The sequence below is a fragment of the Triturus cristatus genome, chromosome 4_1 (assembly GCF_964204655.1).
Source record: "Triturus cristatus chromosome 4_1, aTriCri1.1, whole genome shotgun sequence".
Lineage (NCBI taxonomy): Eukaryota > Metazoa > Chordata > Amphibia > Caudata > Salamandridae > Triturus > Triturus cristatus.
The window spans coordinates 181909087-181930355 of NC_140585.1; the positions used below are offsets into that span (position 1 = coordinate 181909087).

Sequence of the window (21269 nt, forward strand, 5' to 3'; positions counted from 1 at the left end):
CTGTCTGCAGATGTGGCTTGATAAATGAGGATAATTAATATAATGAAGAACTGTGTTTTGATTTACGTTAACTACTGATAAGCACATGTACAATCATACACTGAACATAGGTTAAACCATTTTTACTTAAGTAAGCTTGTGAAAACTTCCTTGGCATTTTGTTTCATTTCAAGAATTGTCTTCAATGTGGCAGAGATAATAACACCTATGAAGAAAAAGCCTGATTATTACAACAAGTCAAAAACTCCAGGAATGCAAAAAATCACTCCAGTATATCCATGCATTAGGTACCACAAGTGCACTAAAAACCATGTTCGGAGAGCTTGAAATAAACAGTAGTTTCTTCATTCATCATCCACAAACTTGAACCGAGGACCAGCCTCTGAGGATTCTATAGAGGAATCTTTGACATCGAAAGCACTGAGCCAACCTGCCAGCTGTGGGAGTTCTGTGAATTTGATAGGGTGATTGTCTTCAACATCTACATCCACGGATATGAATAGTAATGGTGACTAGCCATATTGGGAGGGAGTCATCTGTTTTTTATATCAGCAAACATTTGGAATTTGAAATCCAAGTCATGTGTGTGAAGTACTGCAATGGATTAAGTCAGTGGAAAGAAAGTCAAAGTCCTTATTTGACCACTGAAATTATCCCTGAATAGTTGCAAGCCTTCAGTACATTTCACGTCCCAGCAAACATTCCAACACTCTCCTTCTCCCTGCTCCCAGGAATAAGGCACTTTAGCAAAGACTTCAGAATGAATAGAAAACATTATTCAGCAATTCTGACTCTCACTGAACTTTAGGTGTTGAATGAGCGATAAGACTGTTCTTTTGAAGAGATCAGACATAACCTAGTTGAAATGCACAGGGTTCAAGAATCTTGATGATACGTAAAGGGTTAACTTAATTTGTTCAGTGGTTCTTAACCTTTTGACTTCTGTGGATCCCCACTTAATATTAACTGGAACCCAGGGACCTCCACTGAATCATTATTGGTAACTGTGGACCCCACTGTTTAAATTCATGAGTGCCGGGGACCCCAGTGTAAGCATTTTCAATGATCTGACCGACAAAATAATATAAAAAAATACAGAAGGAAATATTCATCAAATAAAAATCCACAAATGATGAAATATTTTACTTAATTTAAAAACAAACATTAAAAATCTACATTTAAATATTATTGGGTATCTAAACTGAATTGAAGCCACTTATCATCCATACTATATTCTATTTGATGCACTTGTAGTGCTCATATGACTCAATCTTGAGTATACTAACTTCTATTTCAGCTTCAAATTTCAAATTCCTTCACATTTACAAAACGTTTTACAATTTTCAATTTAGCTTGTTCATTTATATACACTTTATTAATCTGTTCATATATTTTATTTTGCAAGCAGTCGCGGACCTCCTGAGAAGTGACAGCTCCTCTACTAAGGTAAAGGAGCATCGCCCTACTGCTTTTAAGCAGTGTAAGTAGAAACAATAAAATTATATTAACGTGATGTTATTCAAATTTTATTGTTTACATCTGCATTGCGTGGGCGGGAGGGGCGGGCTGCCCTGCTTTCAGAGCAGGGGAGGGGAGGAGTGGCATGCCTACTGCTAAGTGCACAATAACGCTTTGACCATCACTCTCGGCCTGGCCAAACCATCATGCACACTTTGCATGTTCTCCATGCAGGCTGCATTATAGCCTGTGTGGAGAACATGCCCAGGATCCCAGTTCCCGCCTAAGCTCCGAGCCCCTGCACTCAGACCAATCACAACACTGTATTGCAGCATTGTGATTGGTCAGGGGAACCCGGATGCTTACTCATCAGAATGCTGCAATGCAGCATTTTGATTGGTCAGGGGAGCCTGGTAGTGCTTTCAGGTCCAATTGAGTTTGAAGGTGGACAGACATGGGATGTGGCGATAAGGTAAGTAGTTTTATGTTATTTTTACATTCCCCACCCCACAAACCACGATCCATGTCAGCCACCACTGCACCTGAGTAGGCTATGTGAATCTCGAGGGTTCCCAAGAACAAAAGTTAAGAACCACAGGCTTAATTGATTATGTGTGGATATGCTGATGGCATGTAATGTATGTAGCCTTTGCTAGCATAAATATAAGCTCACCGTAAAACATTTCCTGGGGGAACAGGGCACTCCAACAAGGAGTGTCTTTCATCACTTCCCAGAGACACAAGCAACCTTTTCTGTATTGTATACACAGTCATGTTATTATTTGAATTTATGTAACTAATACGGGTTATCATCTATGCTCTGATAGTACTGCAGTTATTCCATGAATTACTGCTTCAATCTTCTTTATTTGTTTTCACCTGGTGCTCTCACCTAACAACATTGAAAAGAACATGCTGTGTTAGTTGCTGCTATCTAAGCACACCTGTTCAAAACCTTTGTCCTGGGCCTTATGGGTGAGGTGTAAAATAATACAGCATAACTGATGTTCAGTCTTACAATCACGTACCCGTAAAATACCACTTATTGCAGAGTGGCATGTGGAAAGAAATAGATGAGTATAAATGGTAAATAAAGGGAGAAAAACAGTATGACAAAATCTGCTCTCAGATTCCTTATTGAGAGGGATAATAACTCATGCCCTACAAGCTGCATAAAAAGGCATCCACATTCACCTGCCATAGCTGGTAAGCTCTCCGTGGTGACATTCAACTTTTCAAAAACTGCTTGCACATCATCCAGACCTGGAAGTCTTGTGTATTCCTGTAGCACAACCCAACCAAGACAGAATTCCTGTTATTTGCCAAAAGCTATAAACAACCCTAGTGACATCTAAGCTCTGATCTCTTTGCAATTGCAGAAAACTGACAGTAACAGCAACCTCGGATTGGCTGTCACAAATGGCAATAATAGCAGACTGTGAAAAAGTTATCAAGAAAATGAATGATCAAATAAGTGTTTCTGACAAATTATTGGAGCACCTTTTATCCCCTTCTGAGTGACAGGTGACACAAATAAAGGGGAGTATGTGCCAGAAACCATTGGGGAGTGTCATATAGACTTTGTGCCTGGAGTCAGTATAGGATCTAAGCTCTCAGGTGAACCCCTTGCACCCCCGGACTCCCATTTAGAGTGGCCTACCCTATGTATCTATTAATTTTTGTCTGTCTTCCTTTTCCTATTCTCCTAGCCCTCCTCTCCGCTACTGCCTTTGCCCCACTTATCTGGATTCACTTTCTTTCTCATCTCCCATTTGTCTCCGGTTTATGGATCTTCCTGTGTTGTATCGCTACTCTTTACGTCTTTACCTTTTTTTGATATATTTGTCTAATTGATAATCAGTTAATTTGGTTATTTGATTTCCACTGCTTGTAATACATATTGACAATGGTTTCTCTGGACTTGGGGTGGGGGGAGGGGGGTTTTTGGTCTGGAAATTGAAGTTATCGCATTGTAATCTTCTATTTGGAAAATACAAAATTTAAAAATAAAATAAAATAGAGTAGCCTACCCTGTGTTCAGTGTCAATATCCCCGGAACCTCTTGGAATAGGAGGTAGCATTTGGGTGATGTGAAGACACCAATCCAGATCATGAAGTACATTACTCCATGTATAAGACATAATTTTATAGGGATAATGAAACCAGGACAGTGCTGGCTCGGGACCACAGAGGGTAGCATGCCACCTGTATACTCACTTACTCATTGTTGAGAGTGGTTAGCTGATCTTAGACTAGAAGTGTAGACCCAATACAACTGATACGAAGGCAGGTTATGTCAAACAGAGTTGTTGTTAAGATACTGCCTTAACCAAGTGGTTGATTATGATTTGGTTACCCTCTTGGAGATGGCAGATGGCCTGCATTTGGTTAGAAGTGTAAGAAGGGTATGAAGGTTGGGTCGTGCTTAGACCAGGAGGTAAAACGAATGACTATACTGAAAGGCTAGTGGGTCTCTCAAAGTCTTCCTTTTTATAGTGATATGCAGGTGACAGCTTGGCTGGAGATGTGCCTTTAGCCAAACTAAGGTAACCTCAGGGTAGCCAAGTAGGTGCAGTATGTATGTACTCTAAGTCCTCATTGTCTTTTATTGTGCCACATGGGGGAGGGGTGTTTAAAGTGTTATGTATCCGGTGCATTGTAGCGCATGTGCACAATATTTTGTAAGAATTACGTTGAATAAAGTATTTTTGTGAAAAAAAGATACAGTATAAACCTAGCTCAGTAATGTAAACCTCACTGAATGTCAAGTCACTTGGATTCAACCTGCAAACCCAACACGCCCTCAAGGAGCACATTGGGAAATAACAAAGATGGCCTGCTAGCAGCACTCTCTTCTACAAGTACAAACATTTCTTTCATAATGTAACTTCAGAACTGCTGTACAAATCCTGGTTGCATCATGATGGTGATAAAGTCCTACTCCATGGCCTCCTAGACCCCACACAGGTAGCCCTTGGGGGCATCCTATATGGCACATACAAGCCTGGACAAACATTATTACATATATTATCACATCGCCGACATGCTGATGGAACACTATTGGTTCCCCTTATTGGCCCACAACATTTTCAATACCATCTGCATCATTTGCAAAACTATCTCAGCCAGAAATCCTATTTATCTTGCAGACAGGCTCATCATCTCTAGTGGATCACTGACCACCCACAGTCAGGACACCATCAGACTGCAGGCTTTTGGGTGTAAATAAGAAAAAAAAAGAAAAGAGCAGACCTTTTCCTTCAATGTGCCCCAGACATGGAAATCATATCCTGATATCAAGACCACCCCAATGCTGCTCCAATTTAGGAAAGAGTGAATGACTCACCCTTTCCAAGAACACTATACCAAAGTGCAGTAATCCTCCACAACCCAACTTCCTTTCCTCTTACCGGCTTGCTTCCTTGTGGCGAGGTTCGCACTATAGAAATACCATATACATACATGCATACATCTGCACTGTTTAAGGTCCCTAGCACTACACACAAATACTGTGGTTAAAAATACACAGATGGTTTCCAGAACAGGAGCACTGCATTGGCTTCCAGCATTTTACAGATCGTTGAAACAGAGAGGGATTTCCATGAATTATATAAATTCATGTTCAGAAGATCATCATTTAAGAGTTTTTAGGATCACTGGGCATCATTGGGAAGCAGAACGTGACCCATAGTGACTGTGATGCTCCCCAGTGCTTCATGGCCATTGGTTTATTAAAAAAGAGGTTCATATTAGGATGATTTCTGATGGCCTTAGTTTTTGGAGTTAATTTATATATCTAAATGTAGAATGATGATTTTAACAGGAAATCCTTGTTACCCCAGGTCAAAAATTAGTTTTCCTGATCCTGGCACTATTTTGGGCCAAACAGGGCAGAACGTATAGATACAGTAAAGCCAGTTGATGTTCCTGACAGAGCATTAACGAACTGCCATCAAACAACATCATTGTTACTCGTGGCTTACCATCTACTATGAGGGAGCTAAATAAATCCCTATGAGATTCACCGTTAGTTACAAGAAATAAATTTAAATATTCTAGAGGTAACATGTTTATAAACAATGGAAAATTATTAATAAGATCCTGCTTGGAAATCACTAAAAGACATGCAGGTCTTCTATACATCTAAATATATACATTTAGTCAAAATGGACATGGGAACGCGGGAACAGCTGAAGCACAAACTATATACCTAAATGTGTGAGTGTGAGGAATGACAATTTTCTTTTCAGTGCTTTTCGCCGCTGATTGCAGCATTGTGATTGGACTGAGCGCTGTGGTTCGCTGCTCAGAGAGGGACTGGGAGCCTGGGCATGTATTCTACCCAGGGTGGAGAACATGCAAGGTGCACATGGCTGTCATGCGCACTTGCAGAGTGCCACCTCTCCTCCTCCTGTTTCTTCGACACAGGCCAGCCCTGCCCCATCCCTTACCAGCCTTACAAGAATTAAAAATAAAATGATGATAACAATACTTATTTATAATTTTATTTTTCACTTGCTCACAGAGCAGTGAGGTGGACGCTCCCCTGCCTCATCAGAGAAGCTGCCCTTGCCTGCGCTATGATTGAATCATATGTTCTCAGTTTCATATCTTAGAGAATTGCATTTCTCGTAGGTCACCAGAGAAAGGATTTCAGGTATTATTTAATTGATTCGCATTTTTCCCTCTCCTGCAACATGTTCTTTTATGTTATTTTTTATCATTCGGACCTAGAAACTATATGGTTCTGAAATGGAATGTTGGCAGACCAGACGACCCAACATCCATCTCATGGCTACAGAGATGTGAACTGGACAGGAATTGATCAGTGAGTGATATCCAACATTCATCTCATGGCTACAGAAATGTGAACTAGGCAGGAAGTGATCAGTGAGTGATATCCAACATTCATCTCATGGCTACAGAGATGTGAACTAGACAGAAATTGATCAGTGAGTGATATCCAACATTCAACGCATGGCTACAGAAATGTGAACTAGACAGGAAGTGATCAGTGAGTGATATCCAACATTCAACTCATGGCTACAGAAATGTGAACTAAGCAGGAAGTGATCAGTGAGTGACATCCAACATTCATCTCATGGCTACAGAAATGTGAACTAGGCAGGAAGTGATCAGTGATTGATATCCAACATTCATCTCATGGCTACAGAGATGTGAACTAGACAGGAATTGATCAGCGAGTGATACCCAACATTCAACTCATGGCTACAGAAATGTGAACTAGACAGGAAGTGATCAGTGAGTGATATCCAACATTCATCTCATGGCTACAGAGATGTGAACTAGACAGGAATTGTTCAGTGAGTGATATCCAACATTCATCTCATGGCTGCAGAAATGTGAACTAGGCAAGAAGTGATCAGTGAGTGATTTCCAACATTCATCTCATGACTACAGAAATGTGAACAAAGTAGGAAGTGATCAGTAAATGATATTCTTGAGGAATGCACTGGCCCTAAATATGGTCACAATTTCAAACCCACTTGACTGTAAATAAAATATTCTAAAAGTGAATAAACTGGATACCCAAAAAAATGGTGTAGCATGAAAGTGCTCTGAATGCACTTTTCATTCTCATTGAGATCAGTTGGACTAGAGTAACAGAATTGAGGACACAGCAGGACTCCATTCAAAAAGACACATGTACATTTTCATGACACACTTTTACAATGGCAGTGGACAATTTGGAGCTACTTCGCATGATAAGTAGTACTACATAAGTAGTCTTTTCCTTATAGGTGGGGAAACTCACTAGAAAATCACTAGGAAGACTTGGTGAACACCATTTGCTTGGCTGCTAGAATACCTTACTTTGAAAGACTCTAACATTAAAGCTGATGTGTGCTACATGATATAAACATGAGATGGGTGTTTTCAACCCCTATCAATCATTCTAAGCAATCACCCTCTAAGGAATCTCTCTCTCTCTCTCGCTCTCTCAAGCTCTTTCTCTCTCTCTCTCTCTCTCTCTCACACACACTCACACACACATACCCACACACACGCAGACACAGACACAGACACACACACACACACACACACACACACACACACACTCTCACTCTCCTTCTAAAGCATAGTATACATAGCCTACAATTGATTCCCACTATATAATATACTTTCGTTGATTGCCACCTATCACTAGTCTCACCACACCCTCTTCAATTTAAAAAATCAAATTGTTTACCAGGTTTTACCCAACAATCCATTATAAATTTAGACGCCAAAACACATCACGCATTATCACAATATTAATGCCATTACTTTATTTTTCAGGAAAATAACTGCTTAAAAATCTGTTCTCCGAAATATAATCAAATATCAATGGGCTAACCATAAAATATCCCCCCCCCAAAAAAACCATGATGTTTGTGTCTCTCTTTAGACACAAATTCTGCCTATCGATTTTTTGAAAGCCTCTTTGACTTCCTGGTTTCTCAGGCTGTAAATGATTGGATTCAGCATCGGAATCACCACTGTGTAGAACACGGATGCAACTCTGTCTTGAGCCATCGAGTGACTTGAGGAGGGTTTGACATACATGAAAACAAGAGTCCCAAAAAATACGATGACACAGACAAAGTGGGAGGAGCAAGTGCTGAAGGTCCTCCATCTCCCTTCAGAAGAACTTATCTTCAGGATGGCAACCACAATGTAAGCATAAGAGATGAGTATTATTATGAGGCATAACAGTATCAGACCTCCCGCCAGTGAAACCAGCACTATCTCATTGACAGCGGTATTAGCACAGGAGATCATCAAGATAGGAGGCACATCACAGAAGAAATGAGTGATCTCATTTGAGTCACAGAAGGGCAGTGTAAAAGTGAAGATGGCATGGGTCAGTGCATTGAGGGTGGCAAGTGAATATATAAAAATGAGTAGGTAAATACAGGCTCTGCTGCTCATTATTACTGAATAAAGTAATGGATTACAGATAGCTGTGTATCGGTCATACGCCATCACTGTCAATAGGAAAACCTCTGTACTTCCCATTGTAAAGTTTATAAACATCTGGATGGCACACATTGTGAAGGAAATTGTCTTCTTCACTGACAAGAAGTTGACAATCATGTTAGGTGTAGAGACTGAGGAATAGCAAATGTCTACAAAGGACAAATTGCAGAGCAGGAAGTACATAGGTGTGTGAAGTTTATGGTTCAGCCTAATTAATGCCATGATCCCAATATTGCCCAGGATTGTAACAGCATAGATCAGAAGAAAGAGCACGAAGAGTGGAACTTGCAACTTTGGGTAATCTGTAAGTCCTAGGAGAATGAACTCTGTCACCCGGGTCTTGTTACTTCTTGCCATCGATCCTGAATGAGGAACCTTATTGAAAAATGAGGAGAGAGAGATGAAAGTTAACATCCTGCTGCCAGTTACCAAAATACAAATTGTCAGTTACATTTGGAGACAATGGACAAGATGAATGGCATTTAACATGTTATTAAAGAGTAAAAAAAGTTGACCCTTGTGTTAGTTTTCACTTCCACCTTTCTATTGAACTGTTCCAATAATAATCAATGTATTCAACCATTCACTAATTCATCAAAATGTATTTTTTTTTCTAGTATCAATAACTGCAGCCTTCTACAAGAACGCAACTTATGCAAACATTAATTTAATTTCTTTATCACACATAACAGAGCAAGACATACTTTAAGGTTATTTCCCAAGTACATCCAACAAGGCTTTCTACTAAGTGTCGCCCATCAAACATAGTTCCAGGTCCCGCAATTGAAAATTTTACCACACAAATGGAGTAAATGACCCAGCTACCACTCTCTCTGGATGGCATAATTTCACCAACTAAAATGGTGGTACTGGCCAGGCTTTTATACTTGTTCACTAGTGTACCAATACCTCCAGGTCCACATATATTTGCTAGACTTTAAACTTTTCTGGTGAACCTGCAAGGGGGGGACAAGGGGCTTACATGGGATAGGCCTATCCAGTCATATTAGGTTGCTGTGCCTGATCTGAAAAGATACTTCTTCGCTGCACCATCACACTTTATTTTGTAATTGGACTAGCTCTGACAACACTGGCCCACATTAACCTATTAAAAGTGGTCAAATTGATTTTGGGACCTTACTCACAGTATTAATTTCTAAAATGCCTAGACCTGGTAAATCCGGTGAAATGGTTAAATGGACACACCAGGGAATCTGGACGACTGCTAACTGAGGAGGGTTAGCAAAGGTGAATGCCCTTTGCAGATTCCCTGCTTTACTTCAACATTAGATACATTTGTAAAAGTCACACTACACCGGTACAGTTACAATATCTTTTCCCTAATGGTAGCTCCATGTGCTGGAACAATGTGCATACTTTTGTAGGTGGCAGATGTCAGGGGACTATGGTGTTGTGGGAAAATTTCTCTATTGAGCCTACGTTGTTCCACCCATTGACACAAAAGTCTCTGCCAGCAAGCACTAAGGGATGGATTGCTGAGCGATATAAACCCTACATGGGACAAATGCCCTCCCCATGATTACGGTCAAAGGTTTGTAGTTGAGGTAATCTCTGCATGCCACTTTTGCTGCAAGTTAACTAAACTCAAATCTATTACCTATACACGTGTTCATTTTAATGTTTAAATAGGCTGCATTATACCCCTGAGTTATAAAATTCATCCATTGTGACCATCTTATTGCCCTGATGCTCCATAGCTCCAGCTGACTTCTTGCACTTGGCGTGAACATCCCCTCACATTCATAAATTCTGAGCTGAGGTAGCATCCATTCTGAGGGATGTTACATTGTGATGGCATGCCATTGGTGATAGTATCGGGGTATGTTGTGGGCCGCTTTACTCCGCTTTACTCCTCTTGCTGCTCTATGTTATCATCTCTGCAAAACGTGTTCAATTGAATCCTATAACAGCCATTCATTGAATACTTACTTCATGATTACACTGAACCTGATGAGTCTAGGACTAGCGGACCATATGTACAACCCACTATTACTGATGTGCACTGTAATTTAACATACAAGGGAATTGCCAGGCAAATCTACTGCGCCGGTGGGTATGGATTTTATATATGGAATTAATCTCTTTGCTGAACTGCAATGCGATCATATATGTATCTGTCCATTTTTAGTTCAATTGAATAAATGTAAGTAAACTCACCAACCCAATTATTATGATATTTTTTAATGACACTAAGACCTTACTGTTATATGCACAGTTGCTGTTTATTGGATATGGGATTACATTAACACTCCTAGGAAGCTTGTTTCCGGTCCAGGGAAGACATGGCTTGGCAGTTCGGCCTGGACTGTTCCCATGAGGCACAGGGTCAGACTGATTTGCATATGGCCATGTCTGAACTGGGGTGGCAGAGTGGGCTAAAGAACAGTGATGGATTAAACCCAGATCAGTTGACTGGGGGTGAGTGCTTGCAATGTTCAACACTCCGTCCATCATTTCCTTTGGTTTTTGCTTTGTTCGCCATAAGTTGGCAGGGTATGCTCAGACGTGAGTCCCTTGCTCACTTTGCCACTGGATTCAAGCAAGCCTGGCTGAAGACGGCTGAAATGCCAGAAATCGGTCCTAGGAAGCTTGTTTCCGGTCCAGGAAAGACATGGCTTTGCAGTTCGGGCTGGACTGTTCCCATGAGGCACAGGGTCAGACTGATTTGCATATCGCCATGTCTGAACTGGGGTGGCAGAGTGGGCTAAAGAACAGTGATGGATTAAACCCAGATTAGTTGACTGGGGGTGAGTGCTTGCAATGTTCAACACTCCGTCCATTATTTCCTTTGGTTTTTGCTTTGTTCTCCATAAGTTGGCAGGGTATGCTCAGACGTGAGTCCCTTGCTCACTTTGCCACTGGATTCAGGCAAGCCTTGCTGAAGATGGCTGAAATGCCAGAAACCGGTCCTAGGAAGTTTGTTTCCGGTCCAGGGAAGACATGGCTTGGCAGTTCGGGCTGGACTGTTCCCATGAGACACAGGGTCAGACTGATTTGCATATGGCCATGTCTGAACTGGGGTGGCAGAGTGGGCTAAAGAACAGTGATGGATTAAACCCAGATCAGTTGACTGGGGGTGAGTGCTTGCAATGTTCAACACTCCGTCCATCATTTCCATTGGTTTTTGCTTTGTTCGCCATAAGTTGGCAGGGTATGCTCAGACGTGAGTCCCTTGCTCACTTTGCCACTGGATTTAAGCAAGCCTGGCTGAAGACGGCTGAAATGCCAGAAACCGGTCCTAGGAAGCTTGTTTCCGGTCCAGGGAAGACATGGCTTGGCAGTTCGGGCTGGACTGTTACCATGAGGCACAGGGTCAGACTGATTTGCATACGGCCATGTCTGAACTGGGGTGGCAGAGTGGGCTAAAGAACAGTGATGGATTAAACCCAGATCAGTTGACTGGGGGTGAGTGCTTGCAATGTTCAACACTCCGTCCATCATTTCCTTTGGTTTTTGCTTTGTTCGCCATAAGTTGGCAGGGTATGCTCAGACGTGAGTCCCTTGCTCACTTTGCCACTGGATTCAAGCAAGCCTGGCTGAAGACGGCTGAAATGCCAGAAACCGGTCCTAGGAAGCTTGTTTCCGGTCCAGGGAAGACATGGCTTGGCAGTTCGGGCTGGACTGTTCCCATGAGGCACAGGGTCAGACTGATTTGCATATGGCCATGTCTGAACTGGGGTGGCAGAGTGGGCTAAAGAACAGTGATGGATTAAACCCAGATCAGTTGACTGGGGGTGAGTGCTTGCAATGTTCAACACTCCGCCCATCATTTCCTTTGGTTTTTGCTTTGTTCGCCATAAGTTGGCAGGGTATGCTCAGACGTGAGTCCCTTGCTCACTTTGCCACTGGATTCAAGCAAGCCTGGCTGAAGACGGCTGAAATCCGTCCTAGGAAGCTTGTTTCCGGTCCAGGGAAGACATGGCTTGGCAGTTCGGGCTGGACTGTTCCCATGAGGCACAGGGTCAGACTGATTTACATATGGCCATGTCTGAACTCGGGTGGCAGAGTGGGCTAAAGAACAGTGATGGATTAAACCCAGATCAGTTGACTGGGGGTGAGTGCTTGCAATGTTCAACACTCCGTCCATCATTTCCTTTGGTTATTACATTAACACTGTCTTTATGGAACTGCTTCATTATGACATACTTTTATGTTATGAAAAATCTAATAAACAGATATGAAAGAAAAGAAAAACTTTCCTCCAATACTGATGTGCTCCATAACTTTGAAATGGATACAAGATTGACTATATCCTCCTACAAAATTATCTCAAAACATGTAAATGCATCACATTCAGAAGGTACGGTCTAAAAAGGTTACTTCTCAATGCTTCTTAAGCCTATTCATGATAGGAAAGATAATTAAAATGAAAGAAACAATTTACAACTACATTTCCTCGGAATAAATATTAAGAGTGTGTTTCATGTCTAACTTTAATGTCTTCAAGGACAACCTGTTCTGCCAACAGCATTCATGCTGCAGACCAGTTGGCTTAATTGCATGTCTTGAATACTGTTATACCTATTCTTGAAGATTATCCCTGTTTTTTGAGTCTGCTTGTGTAATACCTGTCATCCTAGTGGTCTTTCCCCCAACTACTTGCCTTTTGCTTCTAATTTGTGCTGATTCTGTTTGTTGGCCTTAGGTCTTTGATAACTTTACCACTGGGAACCAATTGTAAAGGGCATGTTATTGTCTAGTAAACATGATGACATTGGTGTATACCTAATTGGCATATGTGTTGTACTAGTAAGTCCCTGTTCATGATATGCGCCTTTTTATTTTGCATGTCCCGTAAGTGACAGACAGCATATTTCGTTTTTCACTACTGTGAGGTCCACTCCTCTTATAGGCCAGCATTGGGAATTTCGTAATACACTTTTAGTATTGGTGTGGGGTAAACTCCTTCCTGCCAGCGGAGTTCGCAAAGATTTGTCACTCCATGCTCTGCTTGGAGCGCAGAGTGTAGAAAAAGTCTGCACTGCCATGTGGCGGAGTTTACTAGTGCTACCTAAAGTAAATGCAGGCACCTAAGTGCCACAGCCTGTACACAGAGAATGACTCTAGAGAGGTATGAAAGCCAGCAGCATTTGCCTCAGTTTACTTCAAAGAGCCACTCTGGCTGTACCCAGACATAATGTGGATCATCATGCACAGCTGAGGGTGAGCACCTAGCTCCTTCTGCTCCCATTGTGGTTACACTGCCCCCCATCAGCCACATTGTGATCATATTCAGGACTGGGGATGGACGCGTAGCTACAAGGTCAGGTGTCTGATGGAACGGTGTCCCCAGGCTTACTGTGAGACTTAGCAGACCCTCGTGCACTGATCATCTCTCCAGACTGAAGAATGCAATTGGTGCTCACTTTCATTTTTCCTCCTGAAGCTTTATGATGCTAGAGTACACAGACAGCACCAGGGAGAGACGAAGGCTGCTACCCTGCCATGATACTCTCCTGTGGAAGTGGGGTTCTGCTCAGAGCCTTTGGAAAGGTGTGCAATTAATAATTGGACATACTTTTCACCAACAAAAACACCAGCTTTCTTTTTGAGGTTTAAATGTACTAAACACTAATGCAGCTGGATTTGCATCTAGGAGCCAGACACCGAATTGTACCTCAGCTGAAGATAATCTCAGCACAGTTGGGTAGAAAGTTGAGACACGTCGTCCTGCAAGTTTTGGAGAACTTTGAAAGGAAGATCAGGGTGGATGACTGCAGGCAGGCAACAACAGCATATTGTCTCCAAGCACCTGAACCAACATAATCCTCTTCTTCTTTACCTTACTGTTTGTGCTTTTTGACATGCAGTATGAAGGTAAGAAATATGAATGTGGGGGGAGCCTCAAGATGGCAGATTAGTGCTGGGTTCCCAGTACACAAATCCCCAATAGAACCTGTGCTTTTCTATCTTGCAACCAGTTTAAAATTAGTGTTTAAAGAGAAAGAAATGTCCTCCCTTTGCCAGGCATGTGTGAGTAATTGTTGATCACCTGACTTGTTTGATCTGCAGATTTTGTTCCACTGCAGCCTGACAGCGGCTGCCTTCACTGGCTGTGTTCTCTTTGGGCAGCACCAATCAACACTTTAGGAAGTCCATTTCCATTTCCCCACCTTACAGATGTTTTCCCAACATCCTGGGCTGCATTGCATCTCTAAGCTCAATGCCTTCCTGTTTCAGAGCAATGTTAGGTTATGACTTATGGATGATTGAGCATTACAAGGGGCAGATCATGCCTACAGTAAGATGTGGCAGTAAAATAAATGTAGTAATTGGCCTGCTTGCAGAACTCCAAGGAATTTGGTGGAGTTTTTCGCTAACTCTGTGGAATTCCGTGGAGTGAAAAACTTGTGAGCTCCACCAAGGAATAATTTTGAGCTGTAATTCCTGATCGGAGAGGAGAAGCGTTTTCATGTTTGATATGTTTGGAGTGGTAAACATAAATCCTCCTTACTGTTAAATATTCTATGCTTCTATGCTTGTCTAATCTTGTGTGGAGTCATTTTGTGGTATATTCATTGTGTTACTGTGTTTGTGTTACACAAATACTTTACACATTGACTCTTTAGATAAGCCTGTCTGCTCTGTGACAAGTTACGAGAGGGTGAGCACAAGATATCTTTTAGTGTGCTTCTGGCTTACCCTGACCAGAGTTGTGGTTCCTGTCTGTCCTGCATGCATACCTCAGCCAACCAGAAATCCAATTTTTAACAGCTTGTTTTCCTTTAAACGTTGCTACTGTCGTGTATTGCTCCATGGTCCACTTGTTTTAAACAATCTTGATAATCAGTGGACCTCTCCAGAATTGACTTCGCCTTTCATAAAGGATGAGTCATCTGGATTGGTTCAAGGCTTTAGTTTCTCCCAACCGCATGCACCCTTTACCAGTAGCTAGTCTAGACGTTGCTCTAAAGAAGGTGTACAGTCACCATCTACCAATATGCAGAATACACCTAATTTACGAAATCTGATCATAGTAGCTCAAAACCTTCCCCAATGTAGGCAACTGAAACAAAAGTATATTCTTCTACACTACCGAAGTTCAATGATGGTAAAGTAGGTGGTCAATGTATGATGCTAGAGGCATTTTCAGACTTTGCAGCAGCTGCTAAATCTCTGGGCTTTTAGCATAAATAAATACTTACATTAAATCCTACCTCACCAAATTTACCAAGACTGTAATTTTTCAATTGATCCAAAGAATCTAACGAGTCAAACTTCCTTCATATTTTTGAATCATTAATGTTGTCCTAGCCACATGTAAAAGAGGTATGCTTGGAACACATGAAGGCAGCACTTTAAATCACAGAAGCAAAAAAGGATGACTCCATTGATCCCTATCTGAGAGAGTTATACTAATTTCCAATGACACTTAAAAATATTCTATGCCCTTTGAATCATGTACACAGAAAGTGATCTGCACCAGCCTGCTTACATTCGTTAAAACCTGGTAACTCTGTTTTGTATTTCGGCTCTGCTATTCTCATTCTGGTTTCACTCATCTCAAGGAGCTATGCCAGCATTTTCTGTGTTGTTGCTAATGCATTACAAATAGACCCACTGTCTTTCTTTGGCACTGGAAGAGTAGAATATGAGATGGAGACTGACTCTTTTAGCAATCGGTTGTTTAAGTTTACCTAAGCTCCATTGATTTATAGATGTATTAGGATTTCTAGGTGACAATGTTCCAACTTTATACTATCACATATAGTGCTTGTGTTGGAAATTGGGTTGCAAGTTGACTGGCGTGTGAGCCCTAGTCAAGCAGTAACCACAATCCTAGTGAAGGTAAGGTACAAGCAAACCCTAAATTAACGAGACCTGACTAGGCTAGCATAGGGGTCAAAACATGATGGCAAAGTTGACATTTTTAGGGTCAAGTTGATCCATTGTCTTTCACATAATGACTCAACGTCCTTGTTTTTAACCATACCAGAGGTACTTGGTATCAAAGTAGGTTTTGAGTATATCTCTAGGTATTTTTAAAAATATTTTTCTCCTGCCAAATCAACAGGACCCAAAACATTGTCCTACCAATAGATTTCTAAGAACTTTCAGGGTTAAGAGTAGCTGCCCTACATTGGGTCTGCTTGGGTGGCATTTCTCCTCATCCAGTGTGAGAGGTTGTCAAATAATGAAGCATGCCTTGATAAGTTAAGGGTGAGTGACCACTCAGAAATCTTTTGATGACCCTCCCCAAAAGATGTCTGAACTAACCCTGGGTGGAGTATGCGGAGTAGTGCTCTGCATAGGTCCACAGAGTTAAAAAAAACTCACTGGAACTATGCAGAGCTCTGATCCAGGCCCATGGAAAGTTTTTTAAAATGTAAAAAAAAACACTTACCTTCTCTGCTTGCTGCCCTCCTCCTTGCTGCGGTGTCTCCTTCTTTCCGTCATCCTCCTCCTTGCATCCCCGTATGCATTATGTCTTCCATGAACTGCGCAGTTCACGCAAGACATAATCCGTACGGGGACGTGAGGAGGAGGATGACGGAAAGAAGGAGACAACGCTGCGAGGAGGAGGGAGGCCCGCAGAGAAGGTAATTGGTTTAAAAAAACTTTTTTTAAAGGTGCTGGCCTTGGCTGAGGGGCGGACTCTGCTTGCCACAGAGTCGGAGTTTTTCCTCAACTTTGCGTTTCCAGCGGGACGAAGAGTTGGTAAAACTCCGCAAGCTCCACTGGCGGAGTGGAGTACTCGGCCCAGGGTTAGTCTGAACTACGAATGGATAGCAGTGACTTTAAGTAACCTCAAGTAGTTTTGTGTGTCATAGGTTTCTTTAGGGGGATATACTTGAGGCTGTCCCTCCTACTCTCTGTGTGGGGAAACAGAGCAGTCAGGCTCAACTTAGAGTCAATGTATAAAGTAATTGAGCAACACTTCAAGTAGTGAAAAAGGGACAACACCACACAAAAAGTCCCACACCAGGTTAGAACAACTGAGCTTAGTTTACTAAATAAAGCAAGACCAAAACAACAAAAATCAAACTGGAGATATTGAATTTTTACATTCACATTGAAAATAGCGGCAAGAAGCACAAAGCGCTATTGGGAATATCTGTCCGCACCAGACAGGGACAAAGCCACAAGTTCAGGCCATTCATGACGGATCGCGGGTCAGTACAGGGACCCAGTTAGGCCCACTGAACAAAGTGCCTTAAATCCTTTATGCGAAGCATTGCATAGATCCACGCCAAAGATGCGCTGTGCAGTCATTGGTTCGGAGATGTGTCCAGGCTGTGGTGCAAGCCCTTTTGCATCGTCAACAAGGGTCCCATCCACGAGACTTGTGATGTGATGTCCGGCGTCGAGAATGTGGCGTGTACCTGGCGATGAGTTAGTTCTGAAGTTCACGAGGCTGCGATGCGGAGTCCATTGTCATCATTGACTTTGCCATCGACAAGAGATGGGAGCACCCGGACGGTGGATGCGTTGGTTCCAATAACTTGTGGGCTATGATGCAAGTCTTTTGTAATGGGTCCAGTCCAAGCAGCCGCAGCTATGCGTCGGTTCTGCTCTGGGATGCGCAACCCATCCAAAGAGATATGTCAGTGCTGTTCGGGGATATGTCAGTTAGCAGAGAAGATACACTGGTTCTACTGGCAAACACCTCGGGCCCACTTCCAAGGTTCCAGGACTCACAGAATGGTAGAGTGCAGGAGCAGGTGCAAGATTGTTGAAAGCCTAATATGTCCCTGAACTTCAGATCAGGAGGCCAGACAACTAGCCCTTGGAGTCACAAGCTGGGTTCTCAGGTCAAGAGTTGGGGGTCCAGTCCTTTTCACCCAGGCAAGTGGGCAGCAGGCAGCAGGTTGGCAAAGCAAACCAGGAGTCCAGCAGAGTGCACTTCAGCGGAGTGTCAGTCCTTAAGAAGCACAACATTCCTTCTTCCCGGCAGAGTATCCACAGGTCCAGAAGAGTACTGAAGTAGTGGTGTCTGAGATCCTTCTTTTATGCACAGTTTGTGCTCTGTCTTCTTTGCCCTGGCTACAGGCGAAATACAGAGGGTATGTATCCCTTTGTGTAGAGGCAGGACACAGCCTATTCAATTATAAGTAAGATTGTGCCCATCTTCACCCATTGTCCTGCCATGGTACCTCAGGTTCAGTCGGCAGCTGGGACTTGCTTCGGTCTCTTGAAGATGCTCCGGAGGTTTTTATTTTTACTACAGACCCCGCACAGAAGAACAGTCGTTCAGGCCCTCATCATCTCCAGATTGGACTATGCTAACGTCCTTTATCTGGGCCTCCCAGAGATTTTACTCAACAGACTGCCGGTGGTGCAGAACGTGGCAGCCAGGGCTGTTTTGAGTCTCGGTCTCAGAGACCGGACTTCCCACCATCTAAAGAATCTACACTGGCTGCCTGTCCGTAGCAGTACATGCTTCAAAGCTCTGGTCCTGGCTTTCAAGGCTCTGCACGGCATGGGAGCGAAGTACATCCGCAGAAGAGTCTCATTTTACGTACCTGGCAGATCTCTTAGATCTGCACATCATCATCTTATGGTCACCCCAAAGTATCTCAGAGCCCGCAAAGGCGGCCACTCTTTTCAAGTGCCAGTGGTTGGACTTTGGAACAAGCTGCCTCTTCCGCTTAGGCAAGTCGCTAACCTGCTTGCGTTCAGGAAACAATTGAAAACCTGGTTGTTGCAACAAGCAATATAATCTTGTCACCTTTTTGGGGTTTTGCTCTCCTTCCCCCCTTACATCTGTTTTTTTCTGTCTCAGCACCGGGATACTCTATTGAGTAGCCGTGCGCTCTATAAATCTATTTTAACATAACATAACATTAACAAGTGGTGGCCCATCCTGGCACACCTAAGTGCTCTCTTTTGTGTAACTGTCTAGGAGGGACACACAAAGCCTAATTCCCAGCTATACCCAGTCATACACCGGAGACAGGCTACAGGCACTAAAAGGCTTCTTTCTAAAAGTGGCATTTTAAAAATTACAATTAGAAATGACCGTACAGTAGGATTTTTCATTGCAATTCAAAAAACACCAAACATGAACTGGTTACTTGGTCCCATTTGGAAACTACAGTTTATTAAATGTAATAAGGTAACCCCAATATTATATTATGGGAGATGTAGGCCTTGCTATAGTGTTTTTTCACTACCAGGACATATGGAACTAAAAGATATATGACCTTATGTTTAAATACACTGTACCTTGCCCTCTTGGCTTACCCTAGGGGTGACATATGTATTTAAAAGGAAGGTTAGGGCCTGGCAAAAGGTTTATTTTGCCATGTCAAAGTGGCATTTTAAAACTGTGCATACAGGCTGCAGTGGCAGTCCTGAGACATCTTTAAAGGGCTAAGTAAGTGGATGGCACAGATAATTTAATTTACAGACCCTGGGTACATGTAGTACCACTTTTCTACGGACCTATAAGCGATACAGATATGCCAATTGTGGATGAGCCACATTTTAAGAAGTGACCACATGCACTTTAGCACTGGTTAGCAATGGTAAAATTCACAAAGTACTAAAGCCAGTGAGAACTACGTCAGCTCAACCGGAGGAGGAAGGCAAAAAGTTTGGGGAAAGCCCACCCTAAGACTGATACGTCTAATACCATAAATGCAAAGATATCAGATGCAGGTGTTACATTTGCATTTACTATCCATAGCGTTACTTTATGTCAGGTCACAGTCAAGAGTACAGCCAGTAGATTGACAATGTTATTGTACTTTGGATTCGAGTCTCTTTTGTTCTTGTGGTGCTTTATCACCAACCCGTCGTCACAAGTAGTGATCGCTGGCTGTGGGAGGGGTGCCATGCAGCAGTGCATCACATTCCAACCATCACCATCAGCGGGCTACTCCCGCTGCGGGTGGGGCACATGGCTTGCCCTGAGTCCCGGGGACAATGTAGAGAGCAAGCATGCCAGAGGACCACTGCCTCGCTCCAAGAAGGTTTTTTGCCCTAGGGCTTCTTCCTCCTATTCTTTTTTTAGCCGCCTAGGTCCTACCCAGCTTCTTCTGAATCATGGCTACTAGGAGGGGATTCCCGTATCTCTGGCAGGCAGGGACTGTGAAGATGCAGAGGTCTGGATCCAGAAATATACAGAGATTTGTGGCTTGGTGTCAAGTTGCTGATGGTGGCAGCATCATTGATTGCCGTCCCCATTTTAAAGATCACACTGATTCTAACGTCACACCACCAAAAATCAATGATGTCTGAGCAGGATAATGGAAAAAATGCTCAGTCTTTTATTTAACTGTGACGAGTACCCAAAGAATGAACAGAGCACACAGATACCTAATACAGATCTCCTAAAGATGTGATCACATGCTTCCGGAACACAACAGCAGGACCAAATCTGGGGATCCAAGGAGACCTCGGAGGCAAACATTGGTGTGTGCCTGGTGTAAGTCTCATTGGCTTGGGCACCTGAAGAGAGTGGTGTACATTTTAGTAAGGACACAATAGGGATACTTATCGAGTAGAGGTTTTTGGATGGAGCCAACACAAGTGAACTATAGGGAGCATGTGTGCTCATGGAAGGGGCCAACATAGTGTAATTCGAACTGTGCTATGTTAACATTGTGGAATTAGTTCTGAAACTTGGTTTCTCAACTGTTTTCACCTGCTTGTGAAATTTTTTATGGTGAGAATTAGATTGACATGGTCAATTGATCTTAGTGTAGGCGTTGAGGTCCAAGGAAGGACACACATTTCCCGAACAGCGTACAAACTCAGTTGAAAATGCATGTCTGATTTGATAATGTCTTGGGGCAAAGGACACGTCCTGTTTTAATCTTATTCCTCTTCCTTCAGATTATATGATACAGTTGGGTAACTATGGT

At 42.6% G+C, this 21269-nt stretch overlaps 1 protein-coding gene across 1 annotated transcript; it reads right to left on the reverse strand.

The window, feature by feature from the left end:
• Positions 1–7863: 7863 nt before the first annotated feature.
• LOC146853880 (olfactory receptor 5AP2-like) lies at positions 7864–8796 on the reverse strand. The gene has a single exon (XM_085650432.1). The coding sequence runs from the start codon at positions 8794–8796 to the stop codon at positions 7864–7866; it is 933 nt and encodes a 310-aa protein (XP_085506558.1).
• Positions 8797–21269: the final 12473 nt, after the last annotated feature.

Coding starts and splice junctions, on each gene's coding strand:
- LOC146853880 (XM_085650432.1), bottom strand. CDS start 8,796: ATGGCAAGAAGTAACAAGACCCGGGTGACAGAGTTCATTCTCCTAGGA.